Source organism: Puntigrus tetrazona, chromosome 22, assembly GCF_018831695.1.
Source record: "Puntigrus tetrazona isolate hp1 chromosome 22, ASM1883169v1, whole genome shotgun sequence".
Classification (NCBI taxonomy): domain Eukaryota; kingdom Metazoa; phylum Chordata; class Actinopteri; order Cypriniformes; family Cyprinidae; genus Puntigrus; species Puntigrus tetrazona.
Genome location: NC_056720.1, coordinates 8,995,885 through 9,010,472, shown reverse-complemented (window position 1 = coordinate 9,010,472; position 14,588 = coordinate 8,995,885). Strand labels below are relative to the sequence as shown.

Genomic DNA, 14,588 nt, shown 5'->3' with positions numbered 1-14,588 from the left:
GGTAAATGTATTATTTTGAAGCTTTTTAGTTTTTTTGACGCCTTTTGGTTTTGATTTGGACATAAACTCTGAAAAAACTTTCTGTCAGAATTCTGTCAGTTTCAGGACAAAATTCAAACAATGAATGTTGTTTTGACTCTCTTTAATGCCTTGCTGAGTGCACATCAGAATTGAATTATTTCCATGAATGCATACAACATCAATGCAAAGACGTGAATAGACATGAATTCAACATGAATTCACGCCAGGCGACACAACTGACAAGAATGGGGCCATGTTATTGCCACGAAAGGGCAATATAGCGTGCAAACACAGCATATCAATATACTAAATTATAATGTCATCGCAAATCCACATGACAAATTGTTGTGCAGTCTAATCAGCGAAGAGCTTATTAACACAGCCGGTTTGAGTTCCTGGAGAAGGTGAAATGAGTGTGGAACCCTAACATGTTGTCAGTTGGCTTTCCTGTGTATTTGGGCTTCCACCCCTGTTGAAAAAAACAGCATATGCTGGTTAGTTTTTGAAGCTTGGATACTGGTTTGAGCTGGATTAAGATGGTCAGGTGCTGGTCCTACACTGGCAAAGGCCAACATCATAAACCAGCATTTCAGCTTCAAAACATATCCAGCATAAGTAGTTTTTTTCAAAAGGGACAGGTAGTAGTTATCTCCAATATGGTTGATGACAGGAAAAATGGCAGAAGGAAATTTTGTTTCTGATGTGTATGAAGACATATTTATCATGCAAGTAATGCAAAAAATTATGGAAGCCTATTTCCGACACTGATAAAAAAAATAAATGTAAAATAAACTCGCAATTTTGACTTCTTCACAATTGCAATGTATAACTTATGAATTACAGGATATAGCTCTGAGAAACACACAATTCTGATTTTATATTTAGTTATATTAGTATATTGGTAATATTCGCCTCAAGTTTTTGCGCTTTTGGTGTGCACACACTATATTCATGCACGTAAACTTATACTCTCTTCTGCTTTACTACTAGTTATAGCATGACATGTAGCATAACAGTACAACTTACCGCACTTTTCTTTCGATTTTTCCGCAAACATGGTGCTACTTTTGTTACAAGTACTTTTTGTAAACATATAATGCTAATAATACAGATCGTGGCTTAAAATCAATCGAAATGTTAACCGAACTGCAATGAGTTCTGACAGCAGCACTGCAGGGCTCCCAACAGGCCTAGCTCTAAAAAACACCACGACCTTGACCTGCATCCCACCGGACTGATCAGAGTCATGTAAGAAACGTGTGGAAAGATAGAAATCGAGAGTTAAAAAGAAAGAAGGAGACCAGGAGAAGGTGAGGAGGGGACGCTGGACTTGCATACCTCCAGCACAGGAAGCTATTTATCATAACATGCTAGGGAGATATTGGCTCCATACTGAACCAATTAGGGCCGGGGCCTGTTTCATCATACTTCATAACCTGGGCTGTGGGGTTTTGGAGCGTGGTGCGGCACAGTAATTGAATTTTGATTAAACACACATGACGCGTGACCCTGAATAGCTATAGCGAGCGCCGGACCTGAGTTTGCGCGGGTTCTCCCAGCCAAGAACCTGGCCAAAAAAACAGGATGTACTTTAGAAGAAACGGGGGGAAAGGTGGGGGGAGGAGTGTAAAATGTTTGTAAAATCAGGGACAGCTGGCGAAACAAAGATTTCTCTATGCTGCCGTGGCGTCTCCATCAGCGAGGATGAGCTCTGCCCACGCCGCCGGGGTGTTTGACTCCGAGGTGAGACGGTGAAGTACGCCAGAGCCATGAATCTTCTCCGCCGACGTGCTGCGTCCACAGCTTCGTTGCAGTGGGGCTGCGCGGGTGACGGGAGACGATGACTGACTGCGTTTCTGCTGAGTCATAGACTGCGTCGAGAGCCACGACACGGTACTCGATTCGTTTCTAGCAGGCTAACACACACACACACAGCGAGGAACCAAGCAGATTAGCTTACAAGACCACGTTTGGACTGAAGGTCACACACTCACACACACAGTCTTCTTAACCTGTTTGTGCGTGTGACCTGCACTTGTTTTTGCACAATAATCAAAAACTAAGACTGTTTTGACACCATCAATCCATCCAAATGAGGCAGATGTCTCTGTAACGCAAGAGGTTATGAGCGCAATTTGACACCGTTGAGGAAGAAAGTAATTTTAACTGATTGCTTGCGCTCTCATGAGAAATTTAACCTGATGTTTTTCATTTTCTTCTTGGATTCCCGTTGCCCCGTTTAGAGCAAAAAATACATTTAATTTTGAGATAACATTTAAAATAAGAAATTAAGTCAGAAATTGTGAGATATAAAGTCAAATAACATATGGAGTCACAGTTATGAGGGGGAAAAGGTCATATTTGTGAGAAAAAAACAATTAAATTAAAATTAAATTAAGAAGTGAAGACTGTGAAATATAAATTCACAATTATGAACAATAATGTCACAGCTAAGATGCATATAATTGTAATTAAGATGATAACGTCACTACTGAAAAGGAAAGAGTTACTGGTTGGAGAAATTAAGTCACAGATAAGAGAAATAATTGTGAATTTCTGAAATATAGAGTATTTGTTAAAGCAGCTATTATATAAAATAACTCAATTTTGAGGAAAATAGTCAAGGAGGAGTTCAATTTATAATCAAATAGAAAAAAAAAAAAAAAAACAGATTACCAGAATTGATTATACATGTGACATTTAAAGTTGCAATTAAAAACTGCAGAAACAGACCTCTTATTAACACATGCAAAGCTTTGATCAGAAAGTGTTTATCCAGGAGGCCAGAAATCGTATAACAGAGCTCCGTTACAGAAGGAATTTGTTCATCATTTTCTTTACAGGCTGTGAAGAGTGACAAGGACAGCTTTCTTGGCACAGTGTCAAGCAGAAATGCTTGTCAATATCACAAGTGTATGAGCGCTCCATTCATGATTGCATCTGCACTTCAATGCACCACACGTTTAGAGACGAGAGTGAGAGAGACAGAGAGAGAAGTGGTGATTGCAGGGCAGGGGTTTCTCGGTGATCACATTTCAAGACTGTTGAATTCTGGGAAGGGAGCAGAGATGCTGCACTCACTTTGGGATTTCGCAGCTGTGGACCTGTCCACATCCTATCATGTCAAACACATACAACATTACGGCTAGTGGCCCCCAAAAAGTATTTGGACACTTAAACGACTCTTAAAATGTCTGAATGTCATTTGATTTTAATCACTGTTGTCATTTTAAACTTAAGTGTGGATTTGATGTTAAGATATTTTTTGGGTCCAACAAATTATGATTCAGACTTTCACAAAACCTTAAAGGCCCCATCATTTCCTGTTTGAGCTGTTTAGTGTCATCTTGTTTTGAGAGTATCTGTGCATCTAGGTGGAGAGAACGCAAACATTTCAGCCACAGACCTTTGACTTTTCAAGTACATTTTGTTTTCTAACATGACCATCTATCAACAATTTAGCTAGTAGATTGCTTGTATGTGTAGAGTGCCAGCCATTTTGTTGTCTGATTTGTAAATTATTTAATTGCTGTAAGCGCTCAATTTTCTTAAGAGAGTTCACTCTTTTATGCACAATCCAATGAGAAAAAAGACAGATGAGCTCAGAGAAAGATACTGAATCCTCACCTTATCCCTAAAACTACAAGCTGCATATGTAACAAAACTATTATTGTAATTTTACAATACATAATTGAATAAATAATACATTACCAAGATAATTATATAAAGCACTTTTTCTGCTGCACATTTACACCAGATTCCACATTATTACAAATTTGTTATAAATGTTGATAAAAAGCTATTGTGAAATGACGCTAGACTAAACACTAAATCCTTGGCAACAGATTTCAGTAAATTGACATATATTGCAGCCACCGCACCAGTCATTGTTTTTAATTGAAGTAGATGTACGTCTTTAGTCACGGTGTAGCTAGTGTGAACACAAGTCGAAATAAATAGTGTAAATAACGGATTTTCCAAGCATTGCAAAATGGACTGCGTAAAAGCCGTTTCGTGATATATGGGAAGTTTCCCAAAATTGACATTTTGGCATATTTTCAATCCGCAATTTCAATTATAAGGGTAAAGAAAACGCAGCTAGTCACTCATTTGTTTTCGTTCTCTTATTTCTCCATAAAATTCACTACATAGCATGCGCCATACTGTAAATAGTGAGTGAGAGAAGGAATAAGTGATTTTGGACCCATTTCCCCACCTGATGCAGCTGCATAAGGAATCAATGTGGTCTGCAATGCAGGATTATTTCACCCCTCCTTTGGGAGTTTGTTGTTTTTGGACGGGTAAAAGAAAGGGAGCACCCCACGCCTCCTCCGAGCTGTTTCCTCCTCTTAATTTTTCTCCATCTCAAAGGGCCCGAGAGCGGGAGAGGGAGAGATGGAGGTTGCACCTATAAAACACCAAGGCCGGATGAGGAATGGCCTCCTCCACATTGAGGGAGGGTGCAGTCCCAGAGCTGCTGCTCTCTCTTGTGGGAAGTGCACTATAAATCTCTGGTCTCTTATCCGGCTGGTCTATTGATAAGCCCTGCACTGCTGGGGAACAAGAAAAGAGTCTGAGAGAAGAGGAGAAAAGAGGTACAAAAAAGGGACGGAGGGGGTTAGGAAAACATTTTGCACATGAATCACTTTTTTCTTTAATATTAAAAGATCAAAGTTATCTTGTACTCCATTTTTAAGGAGACATTTAACAACTCTGACAACTGTATGACATGATATACTTAATCTAAACCCATTCAAACTGCATTGTTATTATTGCTCATACTTGCGATTAAGGGTTTTCAAATCCCTAATCCTAAGTAGCAAACTTCAGGGCCTAACTCCCATGAATGATGCTTCAAACTGAACCATGCGGTTGCTTTTCAAAGCGACTGAACATCTTAAAACTGTGCGGATACTCTCTGTCCAAACTATTGTTTCATGGAGATTTATAGATATGCCTAAAGCAGGCTCTGGAGAGCTTGGGGAGAGTCCCAAAGCAGCACTGGTCACCCGTCATCATAGACGCTGGGGAACGTGCTAAATCTGTTTTTACATATCCAAGCAGAGTCGTACGTGTTGCAGCAAGGACACTGCAGTTCATAAGGAAGAACGCTCTTACGCACGTAAACGCACACACATTGGCGTAGTCGGGCCTGCTCCGCAATCACTTCAGTGTGATGAAGAGCCTCTACAGGAGTCGGTATTAATGGCGATGTGACGGACTGAAGCAGGGCAGACAAGCAGACGCACTCAAGTAAAATTGAAGGAGCACTTGACATTGGTCTGACACAGACCGGTTGAAGATCAGAGGGGATTACAATGGACCGCTTTTGCTAGACACCGCAACTGTGCAAGAACCCAATAATATACAACATCTTACAATTAGAGATAATTTTGACCGATAACAGATATGATGGACTCCTAATATTGGCCAATTCAGGTCAACAACAAAAATCTACTCTAATACTGGTCAGCACCAATATTGAAACCGATTAGTCAAATATTTCTGACTACAATGCAAAGTACAAAAAATGACGGCACAGAAAATGATAATAAAACTTTATTTACAGTGTTTAAATAACATCAAAACATCACACAATGTCCAACAATGTGAAGCTAGAGAGGATAGGAATGAAAAGAAACTAAATATGGTTGACATTCCACCAGCATGACTCAAAGGAGGAAATTGATTGATGGAGAGATGGATAAAGAGTGATAGAGGACATAAGTGGAAAAAAACAGCTACACGTGGATCCTAGCAGAATTTGGAGCAGCGAGACCAATGCTAGCTCAGCACATACATGAACAATGTTTGCAACTCCAGACATGGGCTAGTCTTTCCCAGAGCATGGTTTGGCACGTCCATGTGTCTTTGTGTTTGAAAACGGCAAAGGCATGTCCAAAGAAAAGATGGGATTTACATAACACAATCCTGTACATTTGGTGGGTCATCTCATTGGGATCCACCTGAAACGGCAGAATGGAAAGAGTTAGCTCTGTTTGGGAGCAGGTCCAGAATAACACAAGCAGAAGATAAATCAGTCTCTTCCCACACTGGAGAAGACACATGTGGCAGGGAACGTTTCCAATGCTGAAAATGGATCAGTGTCATTTTTCCTATATGAGAAAGAACATCATTTGCCTTTCTGGATTCATTCCAGAGCTGATGTAAACATGAGAAACCTATTTATAAGGATGAAACATAAAAAAACAGAAGGAGGATTAAGTCAGTTGTAGGACATTTATCAGAGGGTTTTGTGCTCTGTGCATTGTCAGAAAAAGTAAATGATGAATATATTGTACTTCAGGGGTACAATAGCTTGCTGTTGGGGCAGAACCCTCAAAGGGACATCACATATTTGAACCTTATTCACCCATGAAGTTTCATGATAGTAATTCACTTTTTAGGGGTAGATAGGGTACTTTAATGGTTCTGCCCCAATGACAAGGTATTGATCTGTTAGGAACCAATATTTGCACTTTTTAATATTCAGGCTGCTTGTCTAAAGGTGTAGATTTAAATTTGCATTGTATGGTTTAGATCATATGTATCTGGGGTACTTTATCTTGATAGCTTCTAAATATGGACTGATTGTCTTGATATAGCACTATATCTAACGTTAATCCAAGTAATCTGTATCACGCTACAAGGAAATAGCAAGGATAATGGTCTGAACCTAGTGTAAACTTTTTTTTCTTTGACAATTCTGTACTGAAGACAAGACTTGCTTCATGCTTGATTTTTGGGGGAAAGCAAGAGATAGAAGAAAAGAGTGGCAAACAGACAAGGAGATGTAGTGAATTGGGGATGGAGACCTCGTCTCTTCAAAGGTTTATGCTGGAACAATGAACACACGGGAGGGCAAGCAATGGTCTCAACATGGGTCCCATTCCGCATAACACCCCTGTCACCGCCATTACCACAGTGGCTGTAAATGTTAACCAGAGAGCCTAACTGGCAGGAAAGAGAAACTGATAGGGGACAGACACAGATATAAGGAATCGTCTAGAATGTGGCCACTATTTTCTTTTGGATATGGGGGATGTCTGCAAGAGTGTGTGTGTGTGTGTGTGTGTGTGTGTGTGTGTGTGGAGTACCAGGACAAAATTCAACAGATGCAGCCTTGGTGCCAGCCATAATAAGTGCAATCTCACGACCCCGCAGTGTTTTCCCAACGTCCTCTCGGCACGTCTGACATTTAATCGCTCTCTCTCCCCAGAGCAGGGAGCCCCTTCTGGGGAACATAAGAGTGAGGGGCGGTGGATGGGGGCTTAGAGCACAGCTGAAGGTGTCCTTGGTCTGCCAGTTTGCTTTGATACCCCAGGAGGTCACCCGAGATCACTACTGACCTTGACTGAGTAACATTATTGAGTAATCTTTAAAAGGACTTTTAAAATATGCCACTTACCAATACGCCCCTTTTCCTGCTTTCTCGACACTGCTGGTTTTGTGTGACAGGGTTCACAACTATCCCATCCAACCTTGTATTAAGTTCTCACCGCTTTGACAAAGAGATGCTCACCTAGTGTCTTTCATGGAGAGAGCTGCGTTCTTCTGTAGGTCTCATTTGTTATCGAAAGACGGGTGAGGCGTGCCCCATAGTAGTCCACAATGTAATCCGACCCATCTGATGGACCCACGATCTACACCAGAGCAAACAGAATGAGTCTCAAATGTCAGAGCAGCGTAGGGAGACCTACATAACAATGTAATCTTTCACCAGACAATTACATGATTCCACATTACACCATGATGAATACCAGGTGGGCTGGTAGGGTCTATCGTCCTCCTCAGATGGCTCATGCTCGTACAATTGAATTATAAGACAGTAATGCCGAATTGGAGGCAATTTAAGTTTAACCCCAGGCAGTGCTGTAATTGAGGTTGCTTTTGGAGTCCTGGTGAGGAGGAGTGTCCCAAAGGACAGTCCCCAGATCAGAGCTTCAGCGATGAGCCTAGAGCCTAAACTGGGGTCCGTGCCAGTTCTGAGATCAGCTACTATCCAAGCAACATGCTTGGACTGACGCACAAAGACGGTGTAATGGCTTCCTGCAGGCGTACGTGCCCAACACCTGGCCCTGCCGGCTCTGCTGCGCTCCGCTTTGGGACGGGATGATAATGAGAACACACATCTGGTAGAGGGAGAAAGGCGCCCACCAAACACAGACACTGTGTTCTACCATATCGAGATTAGCGTTCGTCTGGCAGTGGCCCAATACAAGCTATTTCCTCTCACAATGGTATCGGCCGAGAGTTGTCTAGATTGGTTTGGTGGTCAACTAGAGTTGCATGTTCTCTCATACCATTAACATTCGATCCATCAAACCCGCTCGATGCCTCTACTCTGAAACCTATAGTTTCGCAAAACCGTTAATCTTGCATCATTACTTTCAAAAGGCCAAAACGTGGCGTGACTTGAGGGAGGGAATATCGATGAATATAAATAACAGCAACATGTCCCAGGTGTTTATTCATTAGTTCTCAAAGATGCATTTCCCGGACGACGTGGCTCTTAGCGAAGGTAGTTTAGTGTATAAAATATGGGGTTTTAGAGAGGAGTGATGTGTGCAAATGGGGTCCTGAGGGAAGGGGATACTCTTTATCAAAAGTGTCACAATTTAAAAAACGAAGAGGCCCGACAGTCGACAGCTAATTGAGAATGTTAGCGCGTGACAGCTTTGGCTGCCAGAGGCACTTCTTAAAAGCATTGCTCTCCCAGGGCCTTCAATAAGACATTAAGAGAACAATAAACACTGCAGTGGCCCTGTTAATCAAAGCCGCCACGGCCATTTCAAAAAATAAAGGCTTGCTTTATTTATCCACTGCGGCTAGGAAGGAGCGGGTATTTCTGAGGAGGAACACAAAACAACTGAAGGAGTGATGATAAACTGGCAGGAGCGTGAAATTGTCAATGAATGGACAGGTATTGTTTTTAGGTAGTGTGCTGTAGGCGGCTATGCATAATTGAGCCAGGTATGGAGGATTTTAGGCACACACGGTTTATGGTATTCAATAAATTTGAAATACTAGAGCTTAATAATGATGCATGATTCTCGAGACGGGCGACAACTAAGGTATCGTAACGCTGTCCTGTCCTGATCTTTTTCAACATGCTTAAACACGTCTTAAGACATCATCAACTCATTGTTCCCCAAGTGTTCAGTAGCTCAGACACATCTGAGCAAATCTCAAAAAAAAATTGTTTTCACAAACAGCGGGGGATGCAAACATTTCCAACATATGACGCAGCAGTCGGCAGATTTATAAAGTATGTGTAATAATGATTCCTGGAGCCATCCTTCAACACATATAAGAGCTTTCCATAAATATCTGTCATCTGTGGTGTGTGAAAGTGGCAGCGGTAAGCAAGCGTCTCTCATGTATAGCTTCATTCAGACCCATGAGGCCTAATGAGAGTGGAGTGGGTGAGGTTAGGCCTAACAAGATGACAAATGGAGTGGCTTTTTTCTCTTGTCAGGTGTAGGGGGCCTTTAATAGGGGTTAGGGGAGTCCTGTGGGAGCGTGCGACTCGGGACAGGAGGAGGAGGTGGCGAAAACAAACCACGCTCTCATTAGCTCCTTTCACAGTGCTGGAGGCACCGGAGGACAGACACAGGTGCCACTGAATACAAACACGAGCATTCAAGTACAAGTCAATGCTGAGTCTCTGTGTCTGCAGCTCATTTAGGGGATTGTGGGTAGAGTGCCTCCCCTAGTTACTGCCCTAATATGTTAAATGTAACTTAGTAAGTGACTTACAGTATATTTAACAAAGGTCTTGATCATTACAGCACAATGGTGATAGTAACATACTTTGGTTAAAATTACTCAATGATGGTGTGAAAAATGCTAATGAGCTCTGCTGACCCCGCCCCTCGCTTCTGTCGAGCATACTGTAAACTTCAGCTGCGAAACCGGCCAACTAGCTAAATGACAAATGATTTGTGCAAACAATGACGCATTTAAGTAGATTTGGGATCGATGAATTACCTTCAAAATAAAAGAAATGTTAGTTTTCTGTGTTTAATGCAAAAGGTGTAGCTAACAGTTACTCAAGAGGGAGACTTGCACACAGTTGCGCTTTGGGTGTCCCAAGTTCGAATCCCACCTTATGGACCTTTCCCAATCCCATCTCGCTCTCTTTCCAACTCACTTCCTGTGTTATCTCCACCAACCCCCCTCAATGTGACATTTTACATTTATACGTTCATTTACAAAATCTAAGTATTAGTAGATAATCGCAATTCTGAATATTAAAACATAGTTATACAATTCTAATATATATATATATATATATATATATATATATATATATATATATATATATATATATATATATATATATATATATTACTGTGCAATAAATATTACAATATTTAGCTTAAGAAAAATAAATAAATAAAAAAATAATACACAAAATACGAAACCAAGATCAATTTTAAATACACAGAAGAATTAAACAGATCAAAGCTTAAGGAAAAAGCTGAGGAAAATGCATACATGGGTCAAAAGCCTTACCTGCATAGATATCAGCATGAAATCCACTAAGCTTCCAATTCCACAGAACCCCACAGTGCAGAATTTCAGTAGCCCTAAAAACAAACAAAAGGCGATCCACATGTTAACCGAGAACGTACCGTACTACAAAGCCTCCCATCATAACCAGTTTGTGTCCAAAAACACTTTCTCTTTGGCTTCTCTGTATGACCACAAAGAAAAACAATTCTGGGGGCAAGGCTAGGCTATTCGTTGTGTGTTATTTTTGTTCATGCTTGCAGTAGTGCAGTCTGCTGTTGAAGTTTTCTAACCACTCTCCAAGGTTGAAAGGTCAAATTATAAGTGTCAGCCAAATTCGTAGAACTGCGTGAACGATCTTAAAATTACTTTAATGCCTTCTAGCAAATGAGGATGGTGTGCCACTTAATTAATATTCATGAACCAAAAATAAAATAAATTGGGTTTCAATTTAAGCAGGCCTACTTTGGGCGTCCATTCGAAAACACCATCAGGAGCCCGTGAGATCTGCAGTCAATTAAAAACCCCCTTCCATCCTGCGATTCAAACATAATCGCTGCTAATCATCTCTAATATTTCTTATAATTGGTCATTGAGGGGTTTAGGCATGTTGATTCCAGGACGGATATCAAAAAAACCACCTGCAGAATGTCTTCTCAACAAGTCCAGGCCTTCCTTTGAGTCACACCTGGTCTGGACTGACCTCAGAGCTGCTGGGCCATTACGCTCTCAATGAACACGTCTATACAACTGACTCCAGCGTGGTGTGAGCCTGCCTTTCACAAAGAAGCCGGGAACAAGGGGGACCTTCAAACGCCCAGGCCCTTTTGTCCTAAAGCAGGTGCTTAATTGATCAGGAAGTCCTTAAAACGTGGAGAGAGGCAGAAAGACGGAGCTTCCCGCTGTATCCCACCCTTGGGATTTAGATGTACGGCTTGAACTCATCTGCATGCGATTACAATAATTGCACTATGGGATAGACGAACAACATGAGATCCGATGGTAAAGGAGAGAACTGTTTTAGTTAATTAGTTGTCGCACGCTGATTCGTTTTGTTAAAACAGCTGGTGCCAAAAAAAAAGAGCAAGGTGCTCTAAAAAAAAAAGGGTCATCGGTGGGTTTCTCGCACATAATCTACAGCTCTGTAAGGACTGATACTCTTGGCCTCATGTGTGAACAGCATGTACCTTTTCTTAAAAGCTCTAGGAAACCGTTTCATGACGTCAGTGTGTGCCGGGATTTCTCTCAGGGGTTTATTTTCAAAATAGGCGTAGATCTGGTGGGGATTGTTAGTATCGTTGTCAAAGGGGAAGGTCTAGGGTTCTTTGAACTAACAGAAAGGCCAGAAAAACACTTTAATAACAGGTCTTTAATCAAAGTTGATTTTTTTGGGATTTTAAAGCCAAGTCTCTTTTTTAGAGAAAACTAATTTTCCCTTAAAAAAACCCCTCTAATTCATACCTTAGTTTTAGTTTTTATTTTAGGTTTTTATAAAATGCCATTATTCCCTAGGATGATTCACTATGATTATAGTGTAAATAAATAAAATAAAGTAAAAAAAAAAAAAAAAAAAAAAGATCAGTGTTGTTCTTATAGCTATTCATTTTGCTTAATTCAAACAAGCTGAAAAAAAATTAAACTAAATAAATATTAGATCAAATAAATAATAAAATTACAAACTTATTAAAGAAACCCTGCTCTCTAGATATCGTTATCAGCATCAGGCATTACAAAAAAACACATATCGACTGACCAATAATCTGAAATTCTATGATAATAAGGATCAGAATATATTAATAATAATTGTTGAAATTAGATGAAATTTTCATGTTAGTGCTTGAATGTCTATATCTGCCTTTTCAAATCAACAAGTGCAAAAATCATCAGTCTGTGTGATTCTTATTCTGAGAACATCTGGTGAAAAGGTGTGTCCTTGGATAGGAAACAAGAAATGATGTCAGCAGCAGAATATCCAGCACTGATTCTGCCTGTTCTGTTCTGAAGGTCCCCTGTGGTTCAGCGCAGCACAAGCATGAGATATTTTCATGAGTTATTGATGGGTAAATGGGTGCCAGAAAGAGGGGATTTCAGGCATGCGGCACACAGCCAAAGAGGGAAAAATGCAACGTGGAATCCACGGCCTAGCGGCCTACACATTTAGCCAAGTTCGAATCTGGTTTGCAACATTTGCAGATTTCACTTTCCTATCATTAAATCTTACAGTGTCTATAAAGGATGGACCAAAAGGCCAATAATAAACGTCGAGTAGTACTATCTTACCCAAGGCTGGATATCCCAAGTAAAACCGATCCGCCCCAATCCATCCCAGAAAGAGTGACAGAGCAACGGCTACTTTGTACGAGTAACCACTCCTAATGTCAAACAAAACACGTTATTCAAAGGTATGTATATATTACTCACAAATATGAATAATCTATAGAGCAAATAAGTTTGACTTACACATTTCGACATGGGATGCTCTTGTTAAAGCCGACCTCTTCACCGCTGAATTTGAACTGTGTTCCATTTGACAGACGACAGCTGATGTTTGGAGCAGGTAGACATTCCACTGCAATGAAACATGTAGTGACATGTAGCTGCTGTCAGCCATATTCTGGCATTATAGACTTTTTTTTTTTAAACATAAACAAATAAAAATTAAATATACAGAAATTTTATAAAAGAATAATGTATAATAATAAAAGAATGTATGTATTATGCATGTACACACACACACACACACACACACATACATATATACATATATAAAATACATTATTACAATTAGTCATATATACATATTTAAAAATTATTACATTAGTCTGAAATAAATTATAGTTTATAATTATATTACTATATTATATACATATAATAACATTATATTTATATAAGTATACATTAAAAATTATAAATGTTTTCATATTTATTATATTTATTACACAATGTTTTGTAAATCGTTATATTAAATATACTAAATAAAACTTAAATGTTACATTATATAAATGTTATTTATATTATACAACTACACACACACATATACATATATACGCACACAAATTTAATATTATACAATTAATAAATAATGATAATATTGTATTACATTCTAAAAATGTGTAAAGATAATAGGTTATACATAACTATTTTACATACATGTATATATAGAAATGTATAACGTTATATAATAAAATAAAACTATTAATACAAAAATTAACTATATATTAATTTATATAGTTGTACTTTAATTTTAATATCTATGAATATATGTATTCCACAACATTTTAAATAATGAAATTACAGATGACCCACCCCAAGCCAAGCGGTCCTTGCAGTTTTCTGGTTCTTGAGTTGCATCATCTATTTTAGGTTCTTTACACACATACCTGAGCACTGTTAAGAAGAAATCAAGTGGTATTTATATCATAATGCAACATTAACTGATACAGATTCTCAAGTGATGGATTAAGGACAGACATTAGCCATCATAACACAATCAGTGGACAATCGGTTTGACATTAATAGACATGAATCGTACATAAATTGTACATTTATTAAGAATAAAAGCACATCTGAAATGTTCAAACAGGTCTAAACCTAATCTAATGACATGCAGTGTAGGCCATATTAAGTATAGCTTTCTGCATCACTACATAAAATTGAATCACAAATCCAGAACAGAAAAACTATAATTTGCACTATCATTATGTAAAATACTGACTCGTAAGTTAAATTAGTATATTTATAGTAAAAACAAGCATCGTTGACAGCGGCAATGCTAACTAGGCGGATACTCTTTAAGCGATCCCAACAGATTTAGGCGAATTTAAAAGGATATTGTCCCAGCTGCAGTTTATCACAGCTGTCCACATCGTCCCCGAGGCTGCGGAGGATGGTCAGGCAGAAGGTAAAGATGATCAGCGGCTGTGTTGTTGACTGCAAGCGCAACAAACTCCTCCAGCGCGACGCCATGTTGAACTGTCACGTGACTGCCAGAGCTCTTAAAGAAACAGTGCACTGGATTCGCCGCGCACATAGCATGTAAGTCTCTCCTAATT

The 14,588-nt window shown here is 39.5% G+C and overlaps 2 protein-coding genes across 4 annotated transcripts in view; one reads left to right on the top strand and one right to left on the bottom strand.

Moving 5' to 3' along the window:
• Positions 1 to 5,567: 5,567 nt before the first annotated feature.
• Positions 5,568 to 14,502, bottom strand: tm2d1 (TM2 domain containing 1). Its single transcript, XM_043223444.1, has 7 exons — positions 14,369 to 14,502; positions 13,843 to 13,916; positions 12,997 to 13,105; positions 12,817 to 12,908; positions 10,540 to 10,613; positions 7,544 to 7,664; positions 5,568 to 5,987 (listed from the first exon to the last, which is right to left on the bottom strand). Exons 1-6 carry the CDS (start codon positions 14,500 to 14,502, stop codon positions 7,554 to 7,556), a joined length of 594 nt encoding a protein of 197 aa, XP_043079379.1. The 3' UTR covers positions 5,568 to 5,987; positions 7,544 to 7,553.
• Positions 14,445 to 14,588, top strand: part of patj (PATJ crumbs cell polarity complex component) — a 103,463-nt gene continuing 103,319 nt past the window's right edge. For all 3 annotated transcript variants that reach the window (XM_043223442.1, XM_043223443.1, XM_043223433.1), the window contains exon 1: positions 14,445 to 14,571. The gene's annotated coding sequence lies outside the window, so the exon portion shown is untranslated. The remainder of the gene's footprint in view (positions 14,572 to 14,588) is intronic.